Genomic DNA, 16,544 nt, shown 5'->3' on the forward strand with positions numbered 1-16,544 from the left:
TGCAGTGCTGGCATCCTCAGGAATACAGGCCCCAGGACACCCACAAGTACAGTTCTCCTCCTCCTGAACTTCACTGGGCCCCACTTCCTCCTGCTCCCAGGGTATCCTGTCCTGACACTCATCTCCTGGAAGGAGTATAGACCCAAGGCTTCTGTCAGCACTAGCACATCAGCCACCCTTCTGTAAAGGGACATGAGCAGTGACTTCAGAGGAAGAGTGGGGACGGAGGATCAGTGCATGGGAAGAGACATGAAGTGACGTGAAGGAGAGCTGGAGAGAGAAAACCACCCTCCAGCCTGGGCAGTGGGTAGGAGTAGGGCACAAATAAATGGTAACACCCCCTGCACCTGCCACACACGTGCACGCTCGCACACACATATGCACGCACACACACATACACATACACACGCATACGTATTCGCATACGCCTTATCCTAGGGAGTTCAGACATCTGGGCTCCAGTAAGGATGATTCAGAAAGAGCAGTGACACCATGTGGAATGTTCAGTCCTTCATTTTTCGGCAATACAGTATGAGTAAGGATCCAGGTCGGTCACAGAAGTCCACACTCTTTGCACAGACAGCCTGTTCTTGCATAGTCACTTCCCCAGGCAGCCAAGCAATGGAGGAGACCACCTGACTGCACCACGACCCCTAATCATCACACACATTGCCAGTTAGGCCAGTCAGTAGTACCTAGCGTCCCAAGCAGCAAGATGCTCAGAGTTGACCAGGGCAGCTTGGCACTGTCCTTGGTGATGGGGAAATAATCACCCCTTCTTAGCCACAGTGTTTGTTCTATTGGTATCCTGGAGTCTGTGGCCATCTTTCCCATGGGGACCACCCCCACTGACCGTATTGTAGCCTATGTGACAGATTAGTGCTACCATTGATCAGTTCCAGGTCATTTCACACACAGTGGCTTTCCTAAGGCCCCCAACAGCCCTTCACTAGGACCCCCCAACAGCCCCTCACAAGGTGCCTACAGATGGGGTCCAATTCTGAATGGTCTAACCCTAACAATCACAGCCCATCCTAGACATTGAGGCTTTGATCTCACCTCCCCTTCTAGGCACTTTTCAGGCTTCCTTTGAGATCCTAGATACCATCCTCAGGCCTCAGAACCTTGATGAGCCTAACTCAGGGAACACCCCTTGTTCCTGATATACACCCTACAGGCACACACTCCACCATCCACCACCATCAGCTGCCCAGGGCACACTACAGCTCTTCCTCTGGGCCAGGGTGTGGTGCCTGAGCTTCTCGATGGATACGCTGATGCTTGAGCAGATGCTGCTTTTGACGGAAGCCACGGCCACAGGCTGTACACAGGTAGGGTCTCTCCCCTGTGTGGTTGCGACGATGCCGTGTGAGGTTGGGCTTCTGGCTGAAACAGCGGCCACAGTCTGGGCAGGCATAGGGCCGCTCGCCTGTGTGGATGCGCTGGTGGATGGTGAGCGCTGACCACCAAGAAAAGCTCTTGCCGCACTCGTTGCAGATGAACTGGCGCTGCTCGCTTGGCACAGCCAGAGTCTCGTGCCCCTGGTCACATAGCACTTCCTTAGCACCCTGGGAACCTTCGGGCTTCACAGCCACGCTCTGGGCAATCTCAGAGCCGGGCACAACACCCCGGACTGCAGACTGCGAGCGCAGCAGCTCCGCAGCTGCATGCACACGCTGGTGGGCTCGCAGTGCTGCACGACTGGGGCAGCTCTGGCCACAGCTGGTGCACCTTGCGGCCTGGGCGCCAGGCAGGTGTGTGCGCAGGTGCTTGAGCAGGTGCTGCTTCTGACGGAAGCTGCGGCCACAGTGCGAGCAAGGGTGTGGCCGCTCACCCGTGTGGTTGCGTAGGTGCCTAGTGAGGTTGGGCTTCTGGCTGAAGCGGCGGCCACACTCAGGACACGCATAGGGCCGCTCACCCGTGTGGATGCGCTGATGGATGTTCAGCGATGACCACCACGTGAAGCTCTTGCCGCAATCATTGCAGATGAACTGGCGCTGTTCGCTGGGACCTAAGCGGCTCTGGGCTGTTGTCCGGACACCATGCTGGCCCCACCAACTCCGGCAGAGCCCCAGCCAGGCGAACTCGGTGTGCCCGCGTGGAGACCCTGGGCGCAGGCGACACGCCCAGCGACGTGTAGCAGCATGCCGGAGCATCTCATGTAAGTGGACACGGGCCCCCAGGCGGTTTCGGGCATGTGCTCGCTGGTGGATGCGGAGGCCCACTTGGTGCCGAAAGCAGCGCTCACATTCTGGACACGTGTGAGTGGCAGGCCGAGAGTGTGTCTTCTGGTGCTTGAGTAGGTGCTGTTTCTGACTGAAGCGTCTCGCGCACTCCAGGCAGCAGAAAGGCCTCTCGCCCGTATGGTGGCGCTGGTGGCGCACCAGGTTGGGCTTCTGGCTGAAGCTCTTGCCACACTTGCCACAAAGGTAAGGCTTCTCGCCTGTGTGTGTGCGCTGGTGAATCTTCAGGGAAGACCACCAGCTGAACCTCTTCCCACAATCGACGCACACAAACTGACCCCCACCTGCAGAAAGTGAGGGGCTCAGGGGACCTGGAGCTGTCCCTGGAACTCGAGTAGCCAGCGGTGCATCCTGCTCAGGAAGTGGGGCCCACCTTCCATCCCCAGTCTCCTCTGGTGACCCCAGAGCCCAGGGCCGTCCCATGGTCTGGCAGGGTGGGAGACCACTCTGCTGCTGAAATATGTTTTCCTTGTCCTTCTCCGGAAGTACGGCCTGAGATGCATTAGTCTGCAACAGCCACTCTGGCTTCTCCTGCTTGATCTTTGCCGGCCCATCTCCTGCAGAGGCAAAGGGGAAAGTGAGAGGACATCATTCTGGAATGGGAAGAGCCTAGAGAGGAAGAGGGCTGTGGGCAGCTGAAAGAGCGACAGGCAAACAGCTTTAAATAAAGGGAAGAAGGCGGATAAGAAAGAATGGGATAGGGAAAGACTTGAAAGACTGTGTGCACAGGCGAATGTGGAGTGAGGAGGAAGCCCACAGGAGAGTAAAAACAAGTGCATGGCTGGCTTGCCAAGGTCATGGGCATGCACACGCTGTCCTGCCATCTCTACCTAAGGCCCAGCAGATTCAGAGATGTTAAAGAAGCCAAGCAGTGATGCTTCCTGACTCAGGGAGAAAAGATGGCCAATGTTCAAAATTACCACTTCAAAAAAAACTCACCCCCCCAATGCACACACTGAGTGTGTGTGTGTGTGTGTGTTCACAAATGCAAGGCAGATATGTGGAGGTTAGAAGACAACTCTGTGGATTTGATGTTCTCATTCCACAAGTAGGCTTTGGGGACTGAACCTGGGCTGTCAGGTTTGCCCTGTAAGAGCGTCACCTACTGAGCCATCTCACTGTCCAAACACTTGCTTTTCTTTTTCTAAGAGTTTGGAACTGGGTGCTTTCTAGGCAAAGGCATGCTCAGTCCCTCAGTGGTTAGGGTTATCACACCCTGAGTCACTAACCTTTCCTCTTCCTTGGCAGGACCCCTGCTCCAATACAGTAGCCATGGAACAGGAACACCCCACTGGTAAGACCCCCAATTTAGCAAGTTCACCAAGAGTAAGAAAGTAGGTAGGCCCCAAAGGCCCAAAATGGGAAAGTGTATTCCAATCCCTGTCAATAAAGGTAATCCACTAGAGCTTGGGGAAACCGCTACCAGCTATCTTACACCCAAGCTCCTGGCAGTAAGAAGCCATAAGAAAAGACCGTATGGATGTGATTCACTTTATAATCTGTGAATTAGAAACCAAGACCATGGCTCGTTACAGAGGTTCCTATCAGTGTCCCTTGGTGTGGGTCCTAGTCACAAAGCTGGGTTTGCTTTGTAAGAATTTATGGACCTTGTAACATGTGCACCTTTCTGTGTGTTACATTTCAGTAAGATGCTCACACCTGATAAAAAGGATGTATATCGGGAAACAGTTGTGAGCCAAGACAAAGATTTGTAAACAACAGTCTTCAGCAGCAGCACAGCAGCACATTCGAAGAAGTAGAAAGGGGGTATTATGTTAATAAAGTTAAAAACAAAGACTAGCAAAAGTACAAAAGGATTCCCAAAATCCTAAAATATCAGGTATGCTCTTTATATCACAAAATCTGTAAATATAAAGTAATTAAATCTACCAGAAAATACTAATTAAAATGGATTCCTGCACAGATTAAAGGGTCTGGAGAGATGGCTCAGTGGTTAAGAACGCTGGTTGCCCTTCCAGATGACTTAAGTTCAGTTCCCAGCACCCACAAAGCATCAAATAATCACCTGTAACTCCAGTCTCGGGAGATCTGATGCTCCCTTCTGGTGTTTATGGGCACTGCATGCAGGTGACTCACAGATACATGCAGGCAAAACACACATACACATAGAAATAAAAATGGCCTAGCTCAGATGTTTAATCCCAAAATTTGGGAGGCAGAAGCAGGCAGAGCTCTGTGAGTTCGAGGCTACCCTAGCCTACATAGTGAGTTCCAGGACAGCCAGGGTTATCTAGACCATGTCTTTAATTTTTTAAAATAAAAATACATTAAAAATAATTTTAAATATGATCATGCGTTTAAAAAACAGATTGTATAAACATTTATAAGAGGCTAATGTGAAAGCTGAATTCTAGCACCTAAATGGGTTATATATAGCACACACACACACACACACACACACACACACACAGAGCGCTGGAACTGTTCAGTAATAGGAGGGAATAATGAGAGGCTGGCAATGGAGAGCAGTCTATAAGACAAGCATACAAGAACAGGGAGAGGCAGGAAATTGGAGATGTACTGTTTCTAAAACAAACACAAACATATGCAAAGCAAGTTCAGGACATCACGTGAGGTTGTAGAGTGATTGCCTAGCTGCCTAGCTGCCACGAGGTCTGCCCCAGCATTAAATTAATTCTCCAGCATTAAAACAAAAGGTATGTCTTCTGCCATTCTCAAAAGATGCAGAAAAGTCCTGATAAAAGCCTCATTTCAGGAGGCAGGAGGGAAAGCATTAGCAAACTCACAATACAGGAAAACTCCAGTTAACAAAACAATGTGTGCTAAAATTACAGCATTCTATTCAACAGCAAATGATGGAAGACAGTGCTAAGAACAGAATAAAGATACTTGTTATCATTGATTCTATTTAACCTTGTCCTTGGGGAATCAGCCAAAGGACAGGGGGAAACACAAAGCTACAGAAAAGAGAAGACAAAGAAAACCTCTCATGTGCTCAGGTGTGCCAGAGAAGCCACTAAGGAATAATCACTTTTAAAACACAGACAATAGCCATTATAAAATAACTGAATGCCTTTAAAAGGGTACAAACCTTTTGTAAAGAAAACCACTAAACTTTACTGAAGAGACAAAGAACTTGTGCTGTTAGGATTAACTGTCACCTGGGAAGAGTTTTAATGAACAATTATCAAGATCAAGTCGACCTGCGGTGGGCTGTCTTGATTAACTGGGGTGTGAAGACCCACCCTGAAGCAAGAGGCACCATTTCAGGGCCTGGGCACTGAACTGTAAATGTGAAGAAAGCTGAACAGCCGCAGCAGTAGTTCCAGTTGATTTTACTCTCTCTGTGCTCTGGAATGTGACGGGATGTGACTAGCTGGCTTGCTTCCCAAATGATGACCTGTAACCTGGCACTGTACGTCAGATGAGCTCTTTCTTCTCTATATTGCTTTGGTCAGGGTATTTTATTGCAGTGAAAGACGTGAAACTAGTACAGAACCCCAGGACAAATACATTCCGAAATGAAAAGGCAAGTAATATTTAATTCAGTGTGATCCCATTTAAGTTAACTTATAATGTATATAATTTGATAATAAATCCTTAGAAGAAAAAAAATTGGCTCACACAATATAAAAAGTTAAGATGCTACCACAGGATTCTAACACTGTCAGAAGCCTGAAGTCTGGCGAAGATGCAGAGCAGCAGGGACTCATTCCTTGACAGTAGAAGTGAAAAATGACAATTTCTTCAAAAGACACTTCAGCAATGTATTAATGAGCTGAACATGAGCTTATGGTATAATCCAGCAATCAGTGTTGTACTGACTCAAATAAGTAACTATTCCATACTAGATGCCCTTGGAGAAGTGAGCAAATGGGGGGGTCTGCTATATATGTGGAGTGATATTTAGTAATAAAAAGAAATCCACTATCAGGTCATAGAATGACGGGGGTCTGGGGAAACCTCAATGTAGACTGCTAAGTGAAAGAAGCCAATCCGAAAAGGCCACAGGCTGTGTAGATCCAGCTACACAACATTCTGGAAAAGGCAAGCGCTATAAAAAAGGGCATGGTCGTTCAGGGTAGAGGTAGGGAGGGGGGATGGGTGGTTAGTACTGTATTTGAGGTCAATGATCCTACTCTATACCAAACCCATAGAAAGCCCGGCTCCAAGGGTTAGTCCTCGTGTGTACGGTGGGCTTTGGGTAGTTACTACAGCAATTTTGGCTCATCAATCGTACTTCACTGAGGTGAAGTCCATTTAGGTGAGGTGACCAAAACCCTGCTGTGCTGAGGCTGCTCTGTCACAGACCTGGTAAGCTGAGATTGCTAGCCCAGGCACTAGTGAGCTGATGCTGCCAGCCCAGGCACTGCACCCAAAGAAATTTTAAAGAGCTAAGGACATCAAACAGGCTGATGGAACTGAAGAGTCTGACACAAGACTCAAAGTGGCATTACATGTTCAGGGTGGAAGACTGTCCTATGTCTTAGTGTCAACAAACTTTGAATGAGAATGGCCTCCAGAGAGGTCATATGTTTGAATACTTGGCCTCCAGTTGGTAGAAGGAAGTATGACCTCGTGGATGGAAGTGTGTCACTGGAGGCAGGCTTTGAGGTTTTAAAAGACTTGTGCCATTCCCAGTACTGTGTGTGTGTGTGTGTGTGTGTGTGTGTGTGTGTTTCTCTGTCTCCGTCTCTCTGTTTGTCTTTCTGTCTGTCTGTCTCTGTCTGTCTCTGTCTCTCTCTCTCTCTCTCTCTCTCTCTCTCTCTGTTATAAAGATGTCTTCAGCTGTTCCTTCACTCCACCATTATGGACTCCAGTTCTCTAAAACCGTAAGACAAATTAAATGCTTCCTTTTATAAGCTGCTCTGGTCATGGTGTTTTATCACAGAAACAGAAAAGAAACTAAGACACTTTATTTCAGAGGAAAATAACTTATGATAGATTCCTGGTGCGAAGTGGTAATAAAGGTCAGTTCCAAATAAATGTTGGTCTTCCCTGTGCTGGCTCATGAGAATTCATTTTATAAAGCCATGCTTTAGAAGGAAAGTAGTGACTTCGATTCTATATTGTCAGGACTTGAATGCCCAAGTGTAATGAGTTGAATTTGATTATAGGACTGTCCCCTGACCTGCACTGAAATCTGGACAAAGGAAGCCTTTGGTACCAAGTATCCCACCTGGCAGTGAGTCTGAGGTTTACTCAATGAGAAGAGATCATTGTCCCTGATTGTCATGCTGCCAATTAAAGTAACCCAGTGACCCCCCATGTTTAATGCTTGCTTAGTGAAACTTGGCTTTGACATCCAACCAGACAGAAAGATGACCCTGGGCAGAGTTTCTCTCCACCCACCCACTGAAGGGTAGAGAGGAATGTGAACAGCACAGGCTCTGCAGGTCCTACAGTGGAGGAAGGGGTGTGCTTGAACCTCAACCTGCCCAGAGGTGCATTCCCTTGGGCTCAGATGTGATAAAAGCCTCTGACCTGTAGGTACTTGTCCCCAGTAGTTATAAGAAAATGATGCTCTCTGTTGCCCTGACAGGACTGCTACTAAGAGATGAGAGGGCCATTTGCAGGAGGGGGCTGTTGTAGGCACATGACCAGGTAGGAAATTTTTCCACTCCAGGCAGCATGTGCCTGGGAATTCACCAGGCTACCTGCTGTTTGTCATCATAGCAAGCTGCAGAGAGAGAGGAAGACCTTGAACTCCAAGTGACCCAGGGATCTATAGTACTCTGGATTCAGTAAACACCAGCTTCTCTTAGCCAGCCATCCTACCCTGAGAGCTCATTTTCCATATCTGACCAGCCAGAGAGCCTTCAAACCTCAGTTCCAGCACCCAAAACACACCCTGCCTTTTACCCAGCCTGCTGTATCTCTCCTGGCCTGCCTTTGCCTTTTCCTTTTTTTTTTTTTTTTTTTTTTTTTTTCCCCTCTCAATATTAATGTCCTTGTTTATGTCTTTGGATGACCTTCAAAGTCCTGGTACCGACACTGAAATTCTACATTCTAGTAGACACTAGTTGAGGACATCAACTTACACTTGGCTCCAGGGAGGTCAAGGGGTCTCGAATGGGGAGGCTGATTCTCCTACCTGAGATAGTGCCAGCCAAGCCATTCTCCATCCCTGAAGGCCTTCTACCACATCAGTGCTGGTGAGGTCTCAGCCCTGCCACCTGGGGGGTAAGATGGGAGAAAAGAGAAAGAACAGCCAATGGCACATAGTCCAAATCACTTCCCCAACCCCCTCTACCATCTCATAGCCCAGGCTTTTGGATTTTTGTTTTGTTTAGGTTTTGTTTGTTTTTTAGTTCTATCCACTCCCTCTGGTAAAAATGTACAGATGAAAAGGTTAAGTTGGCACAATTCTCATGTACAAAGAGGAAATGTGCCCAAGAGAGGCCTTGGTGTGCCCAGAGACATAAAGATGGTTAAACAGCTGGACTGGATTAAATCAGAACCTCCTAATCCCCACACTAGAGCTTTAAGACCCACACGCTCAGCATGGGTACGGAGCGTGTGAGGAACATGCCACCTGAGGACCAGGTATATCAGGCAAGCATCGTATGAGTGAAACTGTTAAAGAAGATACCTAGAGAGGCTGGAGATGTGACTCCACGTAGCAGAGCACTTGCCTGTGTCATGTATGTGCCAGGCCTGAAATTCAACCCCCAGCACTATCACAAAACCAAAACAACACTTGGAAGGCAGACCTTCTCCCATGTGTCCTAAGTCAGTGGGACACTCTTCCAATGCCCCAGAATAAACCCCTCCAGGACACCTCACTGCTGCCGCTGCCCCTGCTGCCATCACTGCCACTAATGCCATCAACGCCACCAACAACATGCTAGCTCACACTCCCTAATTCAAGATCTAGCATTCATCAATCTTACTTCACACTCATCTTTTGATTCGCAATTGCTTCCCTTTACTCCTGGGTATGGCTTGAGGCAGAGCATGCAGCTGCTTGGATACCCAAGTCTGAGCTGCACTGCGCTGCCTGCCCATCCCTACAATCTACCTGTCTCACTCTTGCTTCCTTCTTCTGCTTAAGTGTCACCTTACCAGAGAGTAGCTGGCTTATCCTGGGACCTCCATGGACAAGCTAACTCCTCTCACAATTTTTTCACCACCTCCCCCTATTATTTAGAGGAGTGTAAGGCAGGGTCTTGTGTAGCCCAGGCTATCATTGCTTATCATGTACCCAAAAAAAGACCTCCAGTTTATGACCTCCCATTTCTATCTCCCTAGTGCTTCGATAACAGAACTATGCCTGGCTTTTTTATGTGGTGCTAGGGCTGGAACTCAAGGCTTCCAGCATGCTATTACTGCACTATACCAACTGACCTACATCCCCCCACAACCCAGTTCACCTCCAACACTTACTGGTTTGTGCATTTCCAAACACCCTGCCTGGCTTCGAGCTGTGGCTCACAGGTAGGCTCATGCTACCCATCACAGAACCATGACTATCTTTCCTAAGGTTGGGGTCTGGCTTCAGCCACTAATACCACCTTAACACAAGCAGGGGCTGTGTGGTTAGCTGCCCTATGAAAACTCAAAGCTGACTTCATGCTGGCCCTGGACAGAGGCTTCTTGGTATTTTTTACTGGGTTTTCTCCAACTAGAAGACAAACTCTGGGCCCTAAAGACCCAAATAAAGACTATCCCTTGATTTGATAATTCTCCAGGCCACCTTCCTGAGTCTGCTTTGGGAGTACTTACCCAGGCTAGAAACCAGAGCCCTGACTGGAAAGACAAACTCCAGCTGTAAGAAAGGGAGGAAACACCTTCTTCCTTTTTCTCAGAACATTTTCTTTAGAAACTTGCAGTTGCTAAGCTATGGCTCTGTCCTCTCCAAACAGCTGTAGATCTTTTCAAAACTAAATAAGCCTCTTGCAAGCTTGACAACCCACTAATGTCTTCCTCAAGGATCTGGAAGCCATCATTGAAGATATGAACAGGAAGGAAGCCCACAGCCCATCCTCCAGGGAAGGAAGATGGTCTCTCTTTGGCAGGCTGGCTGCAATAGAAACTTTTCTGCTATAAAAATATGTTTATTTTTGATTTGGATAAGGGCAATTATCTAAAGATGGCACCCCAGTGACCAGGTGGATTCATAATGAGCTGCATGTGACATCCTTCTGCGTGGGGACCGGCCATGATCTGTTGTGAGAGCACGTGTGTGCAGTGCGGCACATCTGCCTGGGCTATATCCGGGACTTGAGTTCCACTGGCAATGTCACCATTCTTACTAATATTTATTCAGCGAACAAAACAAACCTCTGCCTTTTACCCCTGTGGAGATCTCTTCTGTGGAGGCAGCAGGTTTTTGGCTGCAGCTGTTTTCCCCAAGAGGATCTGGGAAGAACTCCCACTGTGAATTCTCCTAGACACGGAAACCCACTGGTGGGCAGAGACAAGGGAGCAACAGGAAGCTAAAAGCAATTCCTACCTGAAGAGGCATCTGGGGACTGGAGCTCCCTCTTGCCTCCACCCACTCACAGTCTCCAGGTCTCTCTATGTGTGTTTCTTCATCCCACACCTTGGGGACCACCTCAAGAGGCCTTGAGAACTGCAAACAGAGAGGTCACCTAGCCATGGGGAGACTCAGGCAGAAAGAGTGTGGGTCAGAAATGCAGGACAAGGTTAAAGGGTCAGGTCTCACCTACACCTCACAGGACAGGCCCTAAACCACCCAGTCAGAGCCCCACCTTACCTACTCTGTCTTCTAAGAACAGATTCAAAAACAAAACCAGAAAGGCTTTGATTCCTGGTGACCCAGCATGAGCACTACCTTAATATGTCTGTCCATACCAGGCAGAGGAAAAGCAACTCTTCTGAGGTCTCAGCATGGACAAATGTGGGTACAGAAGGAAAGAAACCCACACATGCTCAAATGAGTCAAACAAGGGGGAGGGGGATATGGAAAAGACAGAGATGTGGGAGGGAGACCATGACTTTTGAGACCTACTTCCTTTATGCTCAGATGTTATATGTCTGCAGAACAGCATCCTAGGAAAACCAAGCCCAAGGCAGGCCCTGCACATGACCACTCCTCTCAGGTCCTCCATTCCTCCACAGACCCTTACCAAGTGTGTCTCTCATTCCATCTATCATTCTACCACACCACTTACCTTCCTCATAGCCCACGTGACACACCAGTCAGCTGACAAGAGTGAGCAGGTGAGCTGACTGCCCATCTAGCAAGACACAGAAGCTAAGGAACAGATGTATACACACACACACACACACACACACACACACACACACACACACACACACACACACACACACCTTCCTATGTAACCTCAAGAGTCAGGAACACAGGTTGGTCTATCACAGGGAGCCTGAACCCTAGTCTTGATGCTCTCTTCCTTATGTCCACCCACGAGTACCATAAGGACAGAACACACACACAAGATAAAGTCCTGGTCACCTCCATATTCATGTGGCCTGCTTAAGCCCAGATACCCACCCCAAACCACCAGCTGCTCTGCCAACTGCAGTAACACAAAGAGGGGATTGTGGCTGTAGCAGGTGGTGGGGCCAGGGGCTGGAGAGATAACAGGGGACTATGGTGTCTGCACAGACTGAAGCTCACAAAGTGCAGAGTAGGAATGAGGTGAGGCCAAGAGCCAGGGATCAGCACCTCAGGCCTCCTCACCCCTCCTATAGTGCAAGGACCCTGCCTAGAAGCGAAAGTGAGAAGTGAATGGCTCATCACATCTACTTCATCAGCAGTAAAGCAGGACTCCCAGTGTCCAAAGCCCAGCCACTGGCTTTTCTCAGCCCAGAGATCCCTTGTCCTGTTGAGCTCTCATATGGACCAACAACCCTTTACCTTCCCAGGAGACCCAGACATTAGACAGTCTGCCTCAGGACCCTCCCCACCTGCCAATCCCCTCTACCCTACTTCCCTTTCTAACAGACACATCTTTCCTAGAGCTCACTGACCCTACCTCTCCTCAGAGCACCCCACCAGTGACAGTCCTCTGCTCACTTTCCCTGCTGGCCTGCCTTCCCAGGAAATTGCAGGTGAGCTGAGACAACATCTGCATTGAAATAGATAAGAACAGCATCTGTATCTCTGTGCCACGGGGGTTCTTAGATCTCCCCTTGAGGAAGAGGAGGCTCCTCACCCAAATCCCCCTCTGAGCAGGTAAGGGCTTCCTTAAACACCTTGGCAGTGACCTGGGAAAAGAATGGGTGATCCCAGGAACAAGGAGAATGTCACCAGCTGTTGAACACTAAGTATCAAGCACTCATTAAGAGAAGCCTACATTATCACTTAGCAAAGGAAATCCTGCCTCAGAGAAGCTAAGTCACTGCTCAAGGTCCTGGATATGCTGGTTCCTGAATGGAGCAGGGGCAGCCTTGCCCCTGATGAAGTATTCTCTGTAACTATGTAGCCTCCGAGAAAAGCCATGAGACTTGGAAGACAATCCTAAATAAACTCCCAGTCCCTCATCTTCAGGAGCTTGGTGTCTATGCCCAAATGTGTTCTTTAAATTCAAACAAGCCAGAGATGGCTCAGGCCTCCAGCACCCACGGGCTAGCGAACTCCAGTTCTAGGGAACCTGACACCCTCACACACACATACATGCAGGGAAAACATTAATACAAATAAAGTAGAAATAGACAAAAATCATTTTTAAAATACAACTAAAACATCCTTAAATTCCAATAAATTAACTTTAGAATTCAGTCTCTCAATGACATTGGTCATGTGGGCGTCAGAGGCCACACGTGGGCGTCAGAGGCCACACGTGGCCGGTCCCGCTGTGACTGACAACCAAGGCTACTGCTGTCTTCCAGGAGCACTAGGAGCTCTGCGCTGCTGGAGCCCTGACACAAAAGAGCCTCCATATGCGCTAAAGTGACTGGCCAATTAAACTGAAGACTTGAAAGCTGTCACTCCTCTGGCCTCAGTCCTTTGTCACTAACAACAAATTTACTCTGCCTTGGAAAATACTAGATTCAAACTTGCCCAAAGGCAAACAGGAAGCTGAGGAAACACAAGCAAATGCACATAAGAGCAGTACCTCCTATTCACACCAGCTACGGAGACAGAGGTTCAAAGACACAGAAGGGAGGCCCAAAGGGATACCTGGCCACACTGCACAACAACCCATTTGCCTGAAATGTGCTTTCAGATTCAGTTAGGAATGGCCAACCTCGTAGATTGCAATAGATAAGACGTTCTGAGGGAACCAAGAACCAGGTACACCGTCATAACTGTTATATTGGATCATTAATCGACCTTACCCTCTCTGTGTGTCTAATTTACAAATCAAACTGTCAGATGTGTATGCTGGAAAAGACTGACTGCAGTCCAATATTGGCTGCAGCTTCAAACAACCCCTGGGAGTGGGACAGACAGACTGTCCCTTAGACTAGAGAAGGACTGGAAGGCTATACATGTAAACACAAAGGAAAGTATCTTAGAACATGAGGCACGTTAAGAGCTCTTGCTGCTCTTGCAGTGGATGGGGTTCAGTTCTCAGCACCCACATGACTGATAACTATGTGTAATTCCTGGAACTGGACCTGACTCCCTCTTCTTATCCACAGGCACTGCATGTTTATGGTGCATAGGCATACACATAGGAAAAGCACTTAGGCACACAAAGTAAAAATAAGAATTTTTAAGCTACATTTCCAACAGTACACAAGCCTGCCAGTGTGAAGCACCTCAACACAATTCTCTATACAGTCCACTTCTCAAAGCTGATCAAAGCCTTATATTCATGTAACCCAAGCTTTCAGTAAACAAGAGTTCCAGGAGTTCAAGTCCAGCCTAAGCTACATATCAAGTCCAGCACCTGCCTGGGCTACATGAATCTCCCCCCCCCCTTTTTTTTTAAAGAGTCTTTGAATATCCAGAGCCATACTGGCAGAGCTACTTACTCCAAAACCCAGAACTTAGGGAGGCAGGAACAGAAGTTGTGCAGCCTTGTGGGACATAAACAGACTGTGCCCAGCAGCCCATGCAGTGTGAGATCCTCCAAGGCTTAGCCCACACAGAAGGAAAGGCCCTTTTCCCTCTACCAACTTTAGGTGAGCTGTGTTACAGCAAGTTTGAATCATCAGCACAAGTTTCTCCCTTGAGCCAACACCCAAGGCTAGCAAACGTCTTCCAGGCCTCTTCATAGCACCTAGAGTGGGAATCAGAACCCTGGTGTCCTGGGCCACCTGTCACCAATTCTGAGTCCAGATCTCACCATTTCTCACCTAAATAACTTAAAAACACAACAAAAAAGCATAATGCAGAAGTTCTCAATCTGGGGGTCAAATGACCCTTTCAACAAAGGTTGCCTAAGACAACATCAGAAAACACACATATTTACTTTATGATTCATAACAGTAGCAAAATTACATTTATGAAAGTAGCAATAAAAATAATTTTATGGTTTGGGGTCACCACAACATGAAGAACTGTATTAAATGGTCACAGCATTAGGAAGGCTGAGAGCCACTGGCTTAGTGGGTAAAAGTGTTTTGACATGCCAGCCAGTTGGCCCAAGCTGGATACCATGTAATCCATGTAATCCACATAGTAGAGTAAGAGAACCAACCTTCAAAAATTGTGTCCTCTGTCCTTAGTGTCTCTCTCTCTCTCTCTCTCTCTCTCTCTCTCTCTCTCTCTCTCTCTCACACACACACACACACACACACACACACACACATTCAATGAATAAATAGTTTTAAAGTTGTACTGATTTCCTTGGTCCACCCAAATCCATCTGCCACCAGAACCCAAACTGATTTTTCTTTCTTTCTTTCCTTTCTCTTTCTTTCCTTTCTTTCTTTCTCCACCACTTACCCCAAGACAGAGTTACTTCGTAGTCCTGGTTGTACTGAAACCCACTCTGTAGGCCAAACTGGCCTGGAACTCAGAGATCTGCCTGCTTCTGCCTTTCAAGTGCTGGGATTAAAGGTGTGGGCTACCATCACCCAACTCCAAACTTATTTTTCTAAAACTGCAATTTTGACAATTTGCTCCCTTAACATACTTCAAGAGCTCCCTGATACTTGGAAATTTAGACAAAAAAGTCTTGGCAAGGCCGTTCAAAATATAGTTTTTGGTTAGCTTCCTCATTGTCCCCAGTATGTCACCAATATCTAGATCTGATATGTCCTCACACACCTGCCTACCTATAACTTACTTGTCTGTCTTGCAATAACCTTGCCCATACACCCCTCCCTGGTACAAATTAGGGGTCACTTTGCCTTTTGGAGACTCGAAGCTACTGTTTAACTTATGTGTCACCCAAACAAGCACCCGTGGGGTAACTGTAATCATCAGTGCATTCTGTTACCGCCAGAAGACCAAATGCATCCTACCTAATACAGGACGCCCCTATCCCTAACACACAGTTCAGGCCCCAGCCTTGTAAACCATTACAAAACACGATTATGAGGGCTCATTTCTATAAACATTAGTCACAACCGATTGGTAGAAGCACAGAATCATGGAACCTTGGAACTGCCAGGACACAAATGCTATGAAATGTTTTCATGTTATTGCTTAACCCAACTCAAAACCAAAACCAAACAAAAATGCAGAGCCTGGACTGTCACTTGCCTCCAGCCTCAGGTGACCACACCCAACCTCCCCGCTGCTGCTGGAGACCACTCGGACTCTGTCGCCAGACACCACACCCACTGAGGCTGCTGTGGTCATTTTACTTGAAAGAAGTCTCAGTAACCACCCCCTCAAGGCGCGCACATGGTTGTAACTTCTGCGTGTTTTCCTCTTGCTTTTTCTCCACCTCCAACCTCATCCCAGCTCACAGAATCGCTCACTTACAGATCGCCTTACTACGTCTTTCTGTAGCCAACATTGGGATCGCTACCCCCAGAAGCTCTTCTACACGGGATGCAGAGACACAGAACTCAGAACCCAGATGGCTCAGGAAGGGCCGCCTCTAAGCTCTCCAACGGTCCTACCCTCCTGACCTTACCGCCCTGGCCTGTTGCCCTCCCAGCCAACCTCAGGTCCCTCCCACTGAGCTGGGCAGGGTGCTGATGGTGCAAAAAAGAAAAAGAAAAAGAAAATGGGGCCCGGAGCTGGCGTGCACGCGGGACCCCGGGCACCTCAAGGCCCAGGATCCATCTTTCCTCTACAGCCCGGGACAGCGGAGCAGAACCGGTACAGCGGCCAGGCGCTGGTCCGTCACTGCAACGCCCCTCCCCGCCAGAATTGCACAGGGACTCGGAGGGAGGGGGGCCTGAGAAATAAATACCTTTGACTTTGTGGCTAAGGTTAACGGGAACTGCTACCCAAGGGGCGACTTGGGTACCGGGCTCCGGGCC

General features: G+C 48.2%; 1 protein-coding gene across 6 annotated transcripts; it reads right to left on the minus strand.

Moving 5' to 3' along the window:
- Positions 1 to 520: 520 nt before the first annotated feature.
- On the minus strand, positions 521 to 16,544 carry ZNF775 (zinc finger protein 775). 6 transcript variants are annotated; one of them, XM_080932166.1, is made up of 4 exons: positions 16,475 to 16,541; positions 10,681 to 10,800; positions 8,320 to 8,401; positions 521 to 2,800 (listed from the first exon to the last, which is right to left on the minus strand). In XM_080932166.1, exons 3-4 carry the CDS (start codon positions 8,348 to 8,350, stop codon positions 1,221 to 1,223), a joined length of 1,611 nt encoding a protein of 536 aa, XP_080788292.1. In that variant the 5' UTR covers positions 8,351 to 8,401; positions 10,681 to 10,800; positions 16,475 to 16,541; the 3' UTR covers positions 521 to 1,220. The 6 variants fall into 6 exon arrangements, with proteins under 6 accessions (XP_080788292.1, XP_080788294.1, XP_080788293.1 ...); XM_080932168.1 differs by lacking the exon at positions 16,475 to 16,541 and adding an exon at positions 16,039 to 16,316; XM_080932167.1 differs by lacking the exon at positions 16,475 to 16,541 and adding an exon at positions 15,052 to 15,188.

Source organism: Micromys minutus (assembly GCF_963924665.1).
Source record: "Micromys minutus genome assembly, chromosome: 18".
Classification (NCBI taxonomy): Eukaryota; Metazoa; Chordata; class Mammalia; order Rodentia; family Muridae; genus Micromys; species Micromys minutus.

What these genes read in the sequence shown, in the direction of transcription:
- ZNF775 (XM_080932169.1), bottom strand. Translation starts at nt 8,350, where the DNA reads ATGGAGAATGGCTTGGCTGGCACTATCTCAG. An exon ending in CTTGGCTGGCACTATCTCAG is followed by an intron (nt 2,801 to 8,319) that starts GTAGGAGAATCA and finishes TTGCCTCTGCAG; the next exon opens with GAGATGGGCCGGCAAAGATC.